This window comes from Portunus trituberculatus, chromosome 30, assembly GCF_017591435.1.
Source record: "Portunus trituberculatus isolate SZX2019 chromosome 30, ASM1759143v1, whole genome shotgun sequence".
NCBI classification, from domain to species: domain Eukaryota; kingdom Metazoa; phylum Arthropoda; class Malacostraca; order Decapoda; family Portunidae; genus Portunus; species Portunus trituberculatus.
The window spans coordinates 7,929-23,525 of NC_059284.1; the positions used below are offsets into that span (position 1 = coordinate 7,929).

The 15,597-nt window shown below is 48.2% G+C and overlaps 1 protein-coding gene across 1 annotated transcript in view; it reads left to right on the forward strand.

The window, feature by feature from the left end:
* The first annotated feature begins 11,801 nt into the window (after positions 1 to 11,801).
* The window catches only part of LOC123510745 (39S ribosomal protein L40, mitochondrial-like), a 219,326-nt gene continuing 215,530 nt past the window's right edge, over positions 11,802 to 15,597 (forward strand). Inside the window, exon 1 of the mRNA XM_045266097.1 lies at positions 11,802 to 11,880. Within this exon, the coding sequence (XP_045122032.1) occupies positions 11,840 to 11,880 (41 nt within the window). The 5' untranslated portion in view covers positions 11,802 to 11,839. The remainder of the gene's footprint in view (positions 11,881 to 15,597) is intronic.

Below are 15,597 nucleotides of genomic sequence, written 5' to 3' on the forward strand. Positions count from 1 at the left end.
TCCGTGACGGAGTCCCCATCCCGGCCGTTCTCCTGACGGCCAGGCCCCTCACCCGTCCTCCTCCCCGCTTTGACCACGTGGGCGAGCAAGAATGGGTGGAATACAACGACCCGGAAGACGGCTTAGATGAGGAGGATCGGGAGGCACTCGACACCCTCCTCCTGAACGAAGATCGAGACCTGACAGACGAGGAGCTTGCCAGGATCTACGACCCGTAGTCCTGGCCACTACGGACCTCGCTGCCACTGCGCCAAAATTGTATTGTATTGTAAACTGGGCGGGCCAACTTTAAGCCTCGCTTTGGTAGCTCTTTTTTTTGTAATTTTTCATGTTTATTTTGTTGTATGTTTCATGTAAAGCTATCAGTAAAGATTGCACACCTCGCTCTCGCTCACTCGTTAAGGGGGTCAAGCTGGGTCACCAGAGGAGGCCTGACACCTCCAGCTGGGACAGCCACGTGGACCAATGGAGATACACGTGTTGTGATTAGTGGCTAAGTTATAAACCACCAAGGTATGTGTTTGCGTACTATAGCTAGCAATAGGAAGTTTTAGGGTGTTTTGTACAATAATTTCGCTCCTACTAATAGAGGGTAAACGTGAGTTTGTCATTTTTTTTTTTTTTTTTTTTGCAATTTCTATTAGTATTTTCAGGGTTTTAGGATTCTGCTGGTGTGTCCGCATTCTTTCCACCCGTATTTTTATTTTTTTTTCATGTTGAGTGTGTTTACCATTTTACGAGCCGTGTAAATTGGTTATAGTTTCCTTTCTTCTTAGTTTTCTTTGCACGTGGTCGATAATATCGGGAACCACGTGGGTACGGAGAGTTGCGGGGGTGTTATCCAGGCTTGTTTTTTGTATGATACTTTTTGTCTTTCTTTCGCTGTAAGTTGTAAATAGTAAGTTATGACTAGATTAAATAAATTGTAAGTTAGGTCAATGAGTGTTTCCGTTGCCTTTGTTTAATTTCATGTTGTTTAAACTTTTTTTTTCTGTGTCGTGTCCTGAACGTGGAATAAATTAGATTTAGGGTGAGTTAACTGTCGAAAAGTGGGGAACGTGACAGCAGTTCTCCTGATCCTGCGTGAGGACAGTCTGGTCCTCCGGTGATCCTGTATCCGCCAGCTTCAGTGAGTTACTCTTGTCGTCCGTCTCCACACTCGCCCTGCGCAAGACCCTGTATTGCCTGTTTGTACTGTGTTATTACCCAAGTAAACGTAAGAAGCTGTACCAAGTGTTTCCCGAGTCAGTCCTGCCTGTTTGAGTGAGTGCCTGCCTGTGAGTTGTGTGCCTCGCTTCCCTCGCTGTAGTAAAACTGTATATAAATTACTACTATTATACTATATATAACTTACTACTATTATGAATTGTAGTGACCCACAGGGTGTTGTTTGCCTTCTGCCAGATTTCCAACCAAAACATTTAGCCTATATTACTCATGGTTCTATAATCACAAAATTATCAACAACCGCCGTTCTAAGAATATTCTGAATATTTAATCAAATAGCAGGTGATGCAAATAAGTCTTATATACCAAGTCAAACGAAGGTATTTCATTGACATGTATGACGATGTGGCATGTCAGGACAGGCGACGTTGCCAGTCGACCCAAGGCGGGATTTCCCCTGGGGAAAGGGGGAGGAGTCAGGTCACCACGCAGGTGCATATCGACTCACTTCTCATTTGGTCGCCACAATGGAAGAATGCACTGAAACTTTCTCGCCTGTGTGTTGTACAGCCAAACGAAGAAGTTTGTCTACAGAATTAATAGATAAAAACTTGCAAGGACCACTTCTACCAATAAATCAAGCGAGGAAGAGGACAGCAAGTGCAGCTGGTATATCTGAAGGCACAGTGAAGAGGATTTGTTCTAGAACAAACAAGATATACACCACAGCATCACAACCTTATCAGTGTTTCTTTTCCTCACTCAATATATTACACTGGGTAACTCGAGAGGACATAATAGTAAATATTTGGTAAATTATCAGCCTCATTTTCACTTTTATAACCAGTACCTTTACTATATTTAATTTACCTATGGCATCTTCATGTCTTGTCCATCACTTATATATTTTTTTAGCGAAGTCATGCATTGAAATGAATAAAGTACAGTTATTCAGTTTTCCTTGAAGTAAAAGAAAAGAAAAATTAATGTTCCCCCTCCACAACCCCATTCTCTCATTTACAGGATCACCGGAGAGGGGATAACTCAAACAACTTACGTAATTACGTAACAATATAAATATATATATATATATATATATATATATATATATATATATATATATATATATATATATATATATATATATATATATATATATATGTGTGTGTGTGTGTGTATATATATATATATATATATATATATATATATATATATATATATATATATATATATATATATATATATATATGTGTGTGTGTGTGTATATATATATATATATATATATATATATATATATATATATATATATATATATGTGTGTGTGTGTGTAATTCACCTCGGTCGTCTGCTGGTCACCCAGCCAGTCTTCCCCATTACGGAACGAGCCCAGAGCTCATAGACAAATCTTCGGGTAGGACTGAGACCACAACACACTCCACACACCAGGAAAGCGAGGCCACAATCCCTCGAGTTACATCCCGTACCTATTTACTGTTAGGTGTACAGGAGCCATTCATTAAGAGGATTGCCCATTTGCCTCGCCGTCCCGGGACTCGAACCCGGCCCTCTCGATTGTGAGTCGACCGTGCTAACCATTACTACGCGGTGTGTCTACACTACGCGGTGTGTATTTACCTAGTTGTATTTACCTAGTTGTAGTTTTACAGGGTCTGAGCTTTATGCTCGTGTGGCCCAGTCTCCATATCTACACTTATCCAATCTTACTTTAAAAGTATGCACACTCATTGCAGACACTACTTCTTCATTTAAACTATTCCACGTCTCAATACAACTTTGTGGGAAACTATATTTTTTAACATCTCTCAGACATCTTCCTTTTCTCAGCTTTTTACTATGCGATCTTGTGCTTCGAATGTCATATTCTTCTCTCAGGATCAGTTTCTCATTATCCAATTGGCCCATTCCGTTGACCAATTTATAAACTTGTATCAGATATCCTCTCTCTCTTCTTTGTTCCAGGGTTGGCAGATCCATAGCCTTTAGTCTCTCCTCATATCATCCCTTCAAATTCTGGAACCATTCTTGTAGCCATTTTTTTGTAGTCTTTCCAACTTTCTTATGTGTTTCTTTTTATGAGGGGTCCACACTACTCCTGCATATTCCAATCTGGGTCTTATTATAGTACTTATCAATTTCTTCATCATTTCTTTGTCCATGTAGTGAAATGCTACTCCAATATTCCTTAGCAAATTATATGTTTCTCTAAAAATTCTATCAATATGGCTTACCGGTTGATTGTTTTCTTCCATCGTCACTCCTAAGTCTTTTTCCTTTTTTACTTTCTCTAGTTCTACTCCATCTCCCATCTTATAGATTCCCATAGGTCGTCTTTCACTCTTTCCCATTTCCATGACATGGCTTTTGTTCACATTGAATTCCATTTCCCACTTTTTACTCCATTCCCAGATCTTATTTAGATCTTCTTGCAGTATTTCACAATCCTCCTTTTGCTTTGTAACTCTGCACAGTTTCGTATCATCTGCAAACATATTTATGTAGCTGTTCACTCCTTCTTGCATGTCGTTAATATAAATGAGGAAAAGTATTGGTGCCAATACTGACCCCTGTGGCACTCCGCTTTCTACTGCTCTCCACTTGGACTTCATATCTTTAACTACCGTCCTTATTTCTCTCCCCCCTCAAATAATTTTCTATCCATCTCAAAGTGCTTCCTTTTAAGCCACCCTTATCCTCTAACTTCCATAGTAATCTTGCATGTGGCACTTTGTCAAACGCCTTTTTTAAATCCAAATAAATACAGTCAACCCATCCCTCTCTCTCTTGTACTCTATCAACTATTCTAGAATAGAAACTCAATAAATTAGTTACACACGACCGTCTTTTTCTAAAACCAAATTGGCTATTTGATATTAATTTGTTGTCTTCAAGAAACTCAATCCATTATTTCTTTATTATTCTTTCACACATCTTGCACTAGTTAGTGATACCGGTCTGTAATTTAAAGGTTCTTCCTTCCTTCCGCTCTTATGGGAACCACCTCAGCTCTTTTCCTTTCTACTGCTACTGTTCCATTTTCTATTGAGCATTTTATGATGTATAGAGGACTTGCTAGTTCTTCCCTACATTCTTTCAGTATTCTGCCTGAGACTTCATCCGGTCCCATTGCCTTCTCTTCATCCAGTTCCTTCATTAACTCTTTTATTTCAAGCTTGGTTACTTTAATCTCTTTCATATAGACTGTCTCTCTATTACCCTGTGGCCTTTCAAATTTGGATTCCTTAGGAAAGACCTCCTGGAATTTATTATTTAATAGTTCTGCCATACTTTTTGGGTCTTCCACTATCCCGTTCTCTCCTTTTAACCTTTCTATTGTTTCTTTTTGCCTAATTTTTCCATTTATGAATCTGTAGAACAATTTTGGTTGCTCCTTACATTTTTCAACAATGTCCTTTTCAAAGTTCTTTTCCTCTTCCTTCCTCACCTTAACATATTCATTTCTCGCTGCCTTGAAGTTTTCCTTATTTACTGGATTTCTATTTCTCCATCTTTTCCATGCTCCATCTTTTTTCTCCTTTGCCCTAGCACATCTTGCATTAAACCAATCTTTCTTTCCTTCTTCTTTAGGTCTATATTTCGGGACATATTCCCTGACTCCTGTTTTGTATATTTCCAAAAACAAGTTACACTTCTCTTGCATCGTCTCTGAGTTTTCCATCTCCTCCCAGTTTACGTTTTAAAATAGTTCTTGAGATTCCCAGGGCGGCGTGGATGACGACGGGTGATGAGTGGGAAGGCAGCTGTGCCAGCCTTGGACAGCACCCCAGCAATGGTTGTTGCGGCTTCATCCAGGGGAAGATGTTGGGTGTCCAGTGAGGAGGGAAGCACAGCCACGTACTGGGGCCAGCCAGAAGAATTGAGCCTCCAGCGAGGCATGCAGCCAGGTTGGGGCTGTGGGGAGACTTGTGGGAGGGAGGCGAGGAGAGGGAGGTGGTCGCTGCCCATGTAAGGTCCAGTGCAGAAGGTGGAGTCCTTGAAGGTAGGGTCCCCAAGGAACAGGTCGAGCACCGAGGCGGCACCAGTATGGGGATGAAACCTGGTCGCTAGTCCGGGAGGGCTGAGGAGGGAGACATGTTTCAGATCTAACAAGGCTTGGAAGAGAGCATTGCCAGATGTGTTGTGGTGGTGAGGTGACAGGTCAGGCTCCCAACATGTATGATGGGCGTTAAAGTCCCCCATTATAAGCACTGGAGGCTGCAGGGCGGAGAAGTAGTGCATAAACTCTCGGTGGCCAGCTGTACCCCCAGGATTGTAGCAGGCTGCCACCGTGAGCCAGCCACCACCAAGTCCAACCCTGGCCGCAACAACCTCCAGACGCCCATCTTGAGACTGAGGGATAGGGAGAGGCGATGAGACGAGGGAGTCATGGATGGCGAGAAGGACGCCTCCTCCACGTCCTTGACCACGATCTTTGCAGATGATGTTGTATCCCGGAAAGGAGAGAGAAAGATGAGGGGGAAGCCAGGTCTCACATATGCCGACCACAGATGGGAGGGTGTCACCTAAATGGGTTTCTAGTTCCTGCGTTTTGCGGAGAAGGGATCGGGCGTTCCACAACATAAAGGAGAGGGCCATTATGGGAAGAAGGTAGTCAGGATTGTGGAGACAGAGGGCCAGAGGGTGGTGATAATGTCCGGGAAAGACACTCCTTTCTGGTAGAGTTGGTAGCCATGCCAAAGGAGGTCGAGGATGCTAGGGAGGAGCTCAGATACAGAGGGAGACGTACTGACAGTGGCTGTAGGAATGGCGGAGTCCTGGGGGTGGAGAGGAGGGTCGAGAAGGTGGAGGTAGGCTAGAATACTGGCCAGGTGCTTGACGAGGGTGATGGTGGGGTGTCTGTGGGTGACGAGCATTCCTGGGAGGGTGGTGGATCTCGGCCTCAACCGTGACAGGCAGGAGCCCTGGCTCAGCATCAGGTATCGGGGTGGGCGGAGGAGGCTGTACACCCGATCGCCTACCTGGCTTCCTCCGATGGTGGGCAACATGGGAAGCAGGTGGTGTAGGGATGTGAGGAGTGGGCATGGTGTCCTCTTCCTGGGCGACATTAGCAGCTTCAATGGGTAGGTCTTGCAGAGCAGCATACCTGTTCCCTGTGGCAACGGAGCAGCCGAGCGGGTTGGGATGGTAGGAGAAGGGGTGGCTGTTGTAGGAGTCCGTCGCTGTGGTCGGGGCAACTGGAGGGCCCTCAGCTGCTTGTTAATTTCAGGAAGGGGTGTGCCTTCACTCGCCAGGCGGGTGTACAGCTGCTGGGCATGGAGGTTATGGGGGCAATGAAGTGACCGGGGCCCATGGGAACCTCGACACTGGAAACAGTGGAAGGGCTTGCCACATACCTCGTCCTTGTCACCTTTCCGGGAGGGGTGGGTGCCACTGCAACGGGCACAGCGGACCGAGGACCTGCAGGTGTTGATGGAGTGCCCTAACATAAGGCACCCGGGGCAGCGCAGGAGGGGGAGGAGAATGGGCCGTGGGTAGAACACCAGCTGATCGATGGCTACCTTGCTGGGTGGGGAACCTCTCACCTTGAGTCTGAGCCACTTCCCTGTGGCGAAGCGTGGCAGGCTGTGGGGTGGAAGCCAGGTGAGTTCCACCACCTCATTTCCCTCCAGGACACGGAAGCCATCCCGGACCTCCTCAAGGGTGGTGTCGTCCGCCAGGGGCCCCACCTTGGCGTAGTGGTAGGTACCGCTATCCCGGTCTGCTCTGCGGCACGTAACAGGCCACTCACCTAGGGTGAAGGAGGGCGACTGTAGCATGGGGACCTTGGGGAGGGTGTGGGCCCACACCGCCACTATCAGGGATGAGCCATTCCCTTGGGATCGAGTCTCCCCCTCGAGGATGTATTTCCCGAAGGCGGAGTCGTGGAGGACGCGAGAGACCTTGGCCGGGTTGGCGAAAAGACGCTCCCCTTCCGTACCTCGGAGCAGGAACGAGGCCTTAACGTACTCGTCCGGGGCTTGGGGATGGTCTTGGGCAGTGCAGCAGCGGGACCTTCCCGGGATGTCGTCAGGGGGTGTATCTGGCTGCCCACATTTGCCTGGAGAGATAGAGTCCCGCATTTTCGACGTCCACTTCCATCGCGGGAACTCGTCGTGGCAATTTCCTTTTCTCTTATGTTACCTCGAGAGAGAGAGAGAGAGAGGTTAGCCGTCTCACACCGGGACACAAAGGAAGGCAGAGCAGCTCAAGCAGCGGGCGAACCGGCGAGCTGTTGCCTTGTACAGGAGAGCGGGGAAGAGGTGTGGTCAGCGCGGTGTCCCGGGAGAGAGTCAGAAGGACTTTACCTGGGTGGCGCGGCGCGGCTGGGGTGGAGCGGCGGGCAGATCGCTCTCTCAGGCCTGTGGCTGTCTGCTGCTATAGCACCCACTCTCACTCAGCTCAGTCACACAGAATGGGGAGAAGGAAACACTTCTTCCTTATTTCTCTATATTACAGCAACTATAAACGAGTCACCGGGAACAGGTGGCGGCGGTACACAGGACGGGGCAGGGGGCGGCAACAAAGTACGGGTAACACTTTGTTAGTTCGTCAGGCACTTCACTGTCTCTCTGTCTCTCGTTCACTCTCTGACTGCTCCCCAGAGTACGACTTGTTCCTTCGAGGTCTCTTGCTATACTCCTCTCCTCTGTCCTCGTCGGTGCCACACAGTGCCCCACAGACCACGCCTCCTGTGCCGTCGCACCTGCCAGGCAATGTCCTTACGAGTCTATTTCAGCTTATTAGGTAACGCTATCTACCTTAACCGCTAATTACCAATATATCTCTGATAATGCTGGCTACAAGCAATTCACACATGCATGCCTTATTTACACGGTACCGTATGACAATTATCCCAGGGCTGGCCAGTGCCCTCACCCATACACACACACACACACACACACACTCTTATCTCCTCGTGACCTCCGGGGTCGCATCTCCTCCGTCATGGAGGCCTAGCTCAGCGTCCCTTCCATTAAGGTGTGACAGTTTCATAAACACGAGCAACCAACACTGCAATCTCCGTGGTGGTCGACGCTGGCGGGGTGGGCGGCGGGCGGCGGCTGGCGGTGAGTCACCCACTCCTGACTCTAGCTTCTTCATCCCCGCTCGTCCCCGCTCCACCGTCCTCGCTGCCCACGAGGCCGGCGTCAGGCCCCGTTACGTCCTCTGCTACTATGGCAAGCGCAGCTTTCTCCTCCTCACTGCTGCTGTCACACGGGGCTTGGCCCCAGGTGAACCTCCCCGGCCCGTGGTACATCTCCACAGTCGGTCAGCATGAATTATCTTGGGCTTCCCGCGTTGTCCTCGACGAATACGGAAGGTTACCTCCGACACCTTCTTGATGACAGTGTACGGCCCCTCCCACGGGCTCTGCAGCTTCGGTGAAAGACCTTTCCGCCGGCGGGGGTTGTAAAGCCACACTTTGTCGCCAACTGCAAACTCAGCCGCGCGACTTCCCCGGTCATTGCGGTGTCTCATGGCCTCGCCTGCCAGCTTAAGTCGTCCTCGCACCTGATGATGAGCCTCCACTAGCCGCTCCTGCAGTGCTATGGCGTAGTCCGTGGCCACAGTAGGCAGTTCTTCATCTGGAGGGCGTCCTGTTGTCAAATCCACCGGCAGGCGAAGCTCCCGGTCCATCATAAGCCGGGCCGGCGTGTAGGTGGTGGCCTCGTGCGCGGCAGACCTGTATGCCATGAGCAGAGCGGGAAGCTTCCGGTCCCACTCTGTCTGTCCCTCTGTACAGTATTTGGCCAGTTCCTGAGCCAGTGTCCTGTTGAAGCGCTCCACCATCCCGTCAGACTGCGGCCTCAGTGGTGTTGTCCTCGTCTTCCGCAGGCCCATTAGCTGGCAACACTCGCCGAATACCTCCGATTCAAACTCGCGGCCTTGATCGGAATGCAGCTCTCCAGGCACACCGAACCTGGTAAAGAACTGCTCCACCAGTACCTCTGCTACAGTCACTGCTTCATGGTTCGGCAGTGCGTACGCCTCGGGCCATTTCGTGAAGTAGTCCATGGCAACACAGATGTAACGATTGCCAGCTGCAGTCGCGGGTAGCGGCCCCACGATGTCTACTGCTACTCGCTCCATCGGGGCTCCAACCTGATACAGCTGTAGCGGCGCTCTACCCTTCCGTGCTGGTCCCTTCTTGGCGTTACAGGTGTCGCACACTCGGCACCATTCTTGTACATCCTTGCGCATCCCCAGCCAGTAGAACCGCTGTCGTAGGCGACTGAGTGTCTTCTTCACTCCTAGATGCCCACTGGCGACGCCCTCATGCATCTCCCGCATCAGGCTAGCTCTCATATCACGAGGAATGACTGTCTGCCAGTACATCATCCCTCCGTTAGGTGTCAGCCACTTCTTCACCAGTACTCCTCTACTCAATTTCAGCGTGTCCCACTGCCTCCAGTAGAATCTCGTAGCTGGGCTCAGGGCTGCCACTTCTTGCTCGCCAGGGCGACCTTGACCTTCCTCCAGCCACTTTACTACTGGGTGAAGATCCGGGTCCTCGGACTCGGGCCCGGAACCTCGCCCGATACACCTCTGCCTGGTACTGGTGTCCGTAACGCCTCTCCAAGACGCCCACTACGTCGGTGTAGGACTCCTGTTGTGCAGGTGTTAACTGACTTAACAGCTCCAAGGCTGGCCCCATCAAACTTGTCACAAGATTCAGGGCGCGCTCCTCTTGACTCCAGCCTTGCGCTCGAGCCACGACTTCGAATTGGGCCAGGTAAGCCTCCAGCGACACCCTTCCATCGAACTCCTGTGGTCTAGGCCGCCTGGGGGGCGCAGAGGGGGCGGCCGCGGGCTGGGAGGAAGCTCGAGGCGGGGAGGCGGCAGGGGGAGAGCGAGCTTTCCGTTGGTGGGGTGGGGAGGCAGTCTTGGGTGGGGCGGCTGCGGGAAGGGCTAGCGGAGGGCAGGGTGGGGAGACAGTCCGAGGGGCGTTTTCCGTCTCGTCGCCCTCAGACTCCTCGTCGGTCTCACCCCGCCAGCCGGACGCTAGCCCAGAGCAGACGGGATGAGCGCTGTGCGACTGAGCACTCATTCTTTTCACTGGGCCTGCCGTCGCTTGCATGGCATCTGCCATCGCCCCCAACTCCTCCTTCATCTCCTTCTTCAGCGTCGCACATTGGAGTTCGTTTTCGTGCCTGACGGTAATCAATCCCTGTCCGACGGTAGTCACTTCGTGCCTGACGGTAGTCAATTCCTGCTGGATCGCCACCAACATACACATGAGTTCAGCCATTGAAGGCGGCTCCTCGCCCACAACTTCCTTCTTCACGATCTGCTCGCCGTCAGCCATTGTACCTCCGTCAGGTAGTACCTTGCCTTCCGCCACAACACACAAGACGCCCTTTGGATCCCACTCCTGACACCAAGTGCTGCGACCCTCCTTCAGCTTCTTCTTCAGGGAGGGGACGCCTCACAATCTTCTCGGGATTCGGGGCGTGTGTGTCAGGGAGAAGGACTTTACCTGGGTGGCGCGGCGCGGCTGGGGTGGAGCGGCGGGCAGATCGCTCTCTCAGGCCTGGCTGTCTGCTGCTATAGCACCCACTCTCACTCAGCTCAGTCACACAGAGTGGGGAGAAGGAAACACTTCTTCCTTATTTCTCTATATTACAACAACTATACACGAGTCACCGGGAACAGGTGGCGGCGGCACACAGGACGGGGCAGGGGGCGGCAACAAAGTACGGGTAACTTTGTTAGTTCGTCAGGCACTTCACTGTCTCTCTGTCTCTCGTTCACTCTCTGACTGCTCCCCAGAGTACGACTTGTTCCTTCGAGGTCTCTTGCTACACTCCTCTCCTCTGTCCTCGTCGGTGTCACACAGTGCCCCACAGACCACGCCTCCTGTGCCGTCGCACCTGCCAGGCAATGTCCTTACGAGTCTATTTCAGCTTATTAGGTAACGCTATCTACCTTAACCGCTAATTACCAATATATCCCTGATAATGCTGGCTATAAGCAATTCACACATGCATGCCTTATTTACACGGTACCGTATGACAATTATCCCAGGGCTGGCCAGTGCCCTCACCCATACACACACACACACACACACACTCTCTTATCTCCCCGTGACATCCGGGGTCACATCTCCTCCGTCATGGAGGCCTAGCTCAGCGTCCCTTCCATTAATGTGTGACAGTTCCATAAACACGAGCAACCAACACCTCGTTCACCCTCTAGCTAAAGTCTGCACATATGTACTCATATGTACTACCCATATGTACTCTCTTATGACGCTGCTCCACACTCACACAGGCACACGTACATATCTGGGAGGCTGCTGCAATACACCTTCGCAACAATATATATATATATATATATATATATATATATATATATATATATATATATATATATATATATATATATATATATATATATATATATATATATATATATATATATATATATATATATATATATATATATATATATATATATATATATATATATATATATATATATATATATATATATATATATATATATATATATATATATATATATATATATATAATGAAAGAAATGTGGATGTCACTGTACATAAGTTCTTGTCACCTGAACTACCAAGATCAATATCAAGATCAAACAGCCAACCATAACAACGACAGCACTTCGACCTAAAACTGTGTGCGGGATGGCTTCATCGCTAAGGTATACGATCAATTTATCACAAAGGTAAATACTGGATACATCTTTCTGCATTGGGCACTTACTTAATATCAGGCATACCACTTTTCATATTCCCTCATATCTCTTTTCAACATTGGCTGGCTGTTTGGCGTCGCGACGACCGGTGTCGTGTTCGTAGGTATTCAGGTGTTCATAACTACAGAAAGATCTTGAAAGTGATAGAAAATCTGTGTGAAGATATTGAGGTAAAATTCAGCCTTGGATTAGTGAGTACGGGATGCTTATAGAACAATATGGGAGGAAGACAGGGTTGTGTGATATCCCTAATAGTATTTAATATATATATATATATATATATATATATATATATATATATATATATATATATATATATATATATATATATACATATCTGGAGAAACTGATAATAAGAATGTAAATAATGAATATAGTAAGTTTATCATGTTCTCAAATGTGGAATTAAGGTTGTTACTGGATACCATTCACCTGATTTACTCATCTGGTTGGCTACCCTGTTCAAGACTACACTGCTCAAGCGAGATTAATTTTAGGTAGATAAGGGAAGCCCACAACTTGCTGGCGAGGTTGTAAACAACAGGGTGAGTGTGTTGTCTGTCCCCCTTGGTTATTTTTGTACCATTTTGTTATTTGTTTTTTGTTTTTATATTGAGGTCTGTCAGGAAAAAGACTTGCAAGGAGTGCAACTTCACTGCCAAGGTTAATGCCGAGGAGAAATGTGGGAGACGTGCAGAACAAAGTAGTGGGGTATGTAGCCAGGAGGTGGAGAACAGGGATAATGGCCTGCAATGCGACCTGTGCCAAACGTGGCTACATGCCCAATGTGAAAAGGTGGGAGATGGGCTGTATAGGGAACTGCAGATGGAAGAGGAGATGCCTTGGGTGTGCACTAGGTGCATTGCCCAGGCGAAAAAATATGCGGAAACGGTGAGGTGGATGTGGGAGGAGAGAGAGACCATGGTGAAGGAACAGCACAGGCTAGACAACGAGATTAAGGGGCTAATGGAGTCTTGGTGTGGTGGAGAGGGAAAATAGGTCCTTGAGGGAAGAGGTTAGGAACCTGAGGAAGAGTCAGGAAAGGGAGGCCGAGGTCGTCAAGGCGGGGACAGAGGGTGCTGGGAAGGCCAGGGAGTATGCTAGTGTAGCTAAGGGTATGCTGCCTGGGGCAGTGGCCACAGCAGACTCCATCAGGGTTAGGGAAGGGGCTTCACCTACCCCTCCTGTTGGGCAAGACCCTGAGGTGGCAGTAGTGGCGGAGGTAACGGGTGCTGAGGCCCATCCTGCTGCCAAGGAGAGGGCTGCTGTGGTGGCCCCTCCCCAAAGGGTACCCCAGGGTGGAAAGACAAAGTGGCCCATAGTGTGTGTGGGGGATAGTATGGTGAAGAGGGCCCACACGTACATGGCCATGACGGGGGAGAAGACAAACTGGGAGAAGAGCAAACTGGTGAGCTTGAGTGGGAAAGGTGTAGAGGAGGTGGTAGAGGCAGCTAGGGAGAATATGAGAGGCCTGCAGGAAGGCATGCTCATACTCCAGGGAGGTGGCAATGGCCTCAGGCAGCTGGGACCGGAGCAGACAGTCAAGAAGGTGATGGAGTGTGTGAGGGAGGTAAAGAGGGAGAAGAAGGTGCGAGTGGCAGTAGTTGGGGTGTTAGGTAGGCCGAAGGAGAGCAAAGGATATGAGGAATTGAGGAAGGAAACCAATAGGCTGCTGAGACAGGAGGTGCTAGACATCAAGATAGAATGTAGCAAGAGGGAAGGGGACTACGGTGTCAGCTTCCTAGACCTGGGCGGTGCCCTGCCACCAGGAGTGTATGACAGGGACGGTGTATACCTGGATAGTGAGGGGGACAGGAGGATGTGCAGAAGGTTTCTTGAATGGGTGACTGCAACAGAGAGATTGTGTGAGATGAGGGAAAAGAGGCAGGAGTGTGAAAGGGAGTGACTGACGAGAGAGAAAGGGTGTCTGAGGATAGGATGTGTAAATGTGAGAGGATGGGATGTTGGAAAAATGGAAGACCTCAGCAGGGAAATGAATGTATGAAATGTAGAGATAGTCTGTGTAACTGAAACTCAGCTAAGAGAGAGAGTAGAACTGGAGTCAGAGAGTTTTAGAATGATAGGTAAAGGTAGGAGTAAGCAGCAGAGGAAGGGGGGAGGGGTTGGAGTAATGGTAAGATTAGATGTAGGCGTGGACATAGAGGAGATAGACGTAAGGGAGTGTGAGATGAGTGAGGATGTTATGGCAGTGAGATTAGAGTATAAGGTAGGTAGGGACAGAGAGAAAATAATATTAATTGTGTGCTACATGACCGTTGAAAGAGCAGAAGCGAGAGCTGAGAATGAAAGAAAATATGGGATTGTTGAAAGGCTGGTACAAGAGAATAAGAATGAAAGAGTAATTGTGAAGGGGGACATGAATGGTCATATAGGAGTATTGGGTGAGGAAGTAAATGGGAATGGACAATTGCTATTAGATTTTGTGGAGATGAATGAGCTTGAGATTTTGAATGTGACCATGGCAGAGGGTAGAGTGACATGGTGTGGAAAGGAAAGTGAATCTGTCATTGACTACATGGTGGTTAACGACAAAGCGAGGGAACGAGTGAAAGGCATGTGGGTGAATGAGGAGAGAAAGATTGATGTAGCAAGTGACCATAATGTTATGGTATTGGAGTATGAGTGTGTGAAGGAGAAGGTGAAAGTGACTACACAGGGGAAGGGAAGGTGGAAAGTTAGAGAGGCAGACTGGGATAGTTTTAGAGAAGCGATAGAGAAGATGGAATGGAAGACTGGTGAGAATGGACTACAGACAGAGAGAGGAGTGGATGAGTGTAATAGGGGTTTAGTTAGGAAACTAGCCATAGCTGCAGAGGAAAGTATTGGTAGGACAGAACCAAGAGGTAAAGGGAGGGAAAGGAAAAGGAAGAGGTGGTGGAACAAAGACATAGACAGGGCGAGGAAGGAAAGAAGGCAACTGAAGGCAACTGAAGATGTAGGAGCCTTAGAAGGTACAGACAGAACAGTGAGGTAGAGAGAATAGAGTATGATAGAATGTGGGAAGAGTATAGGAGTAAGCAGCAAGAGGTGAAGGCATTAATCAGGAGGGCCAGAGGGAATGAGGAGAGGAAAATTATTGAGGAACTTAGGAGAAAGGGTGAAGAAGGAGGTAGGGAATGGTATAAATTTTTAAGAGGAGAGGAAGGTAATAAAGTAGACCATGTAGAAGAGTTAGTAGTGAATGGAAGGAGAATTAGGGAAAGGGAGGAAATGATTAGTGAGATGGAAAGCTATTGGAGGAGTGAATGAGCCAGCTAGGAACTTAGGAAACATCACCCTAGGTAGGAAAATAGAGGAAGGAATGAATGAAGAGATCAGTATGGATGAGATTGAGAGGTATGTAAAGAAACTAAAGAGAGGTAAGGCTCCGGGTATCGATGGAATTCTGAATTAATTTTACAGAGAGGGTGGTCGAGGAGTGATTGAGGGCTGCATGAGTTTTTTGGAAGGATTTGGAAGGATGAGAGAGTGCCTGCAACCTGGAATGAAAGTAGAGTGACACTTATACATAAAGGAGGTAGTAAAAGTAGGAAGGAAATTAGGAACTATAGACCAATTGCAGTGTGTGATTCAGTGTGTAAGATATTCTGTGGTGTGTTGAATGAAAGACTGAGTGAAGTGATAGAAAGAAATAGGGTAATGGGTGAGGAACAAATTGGGTTTAGG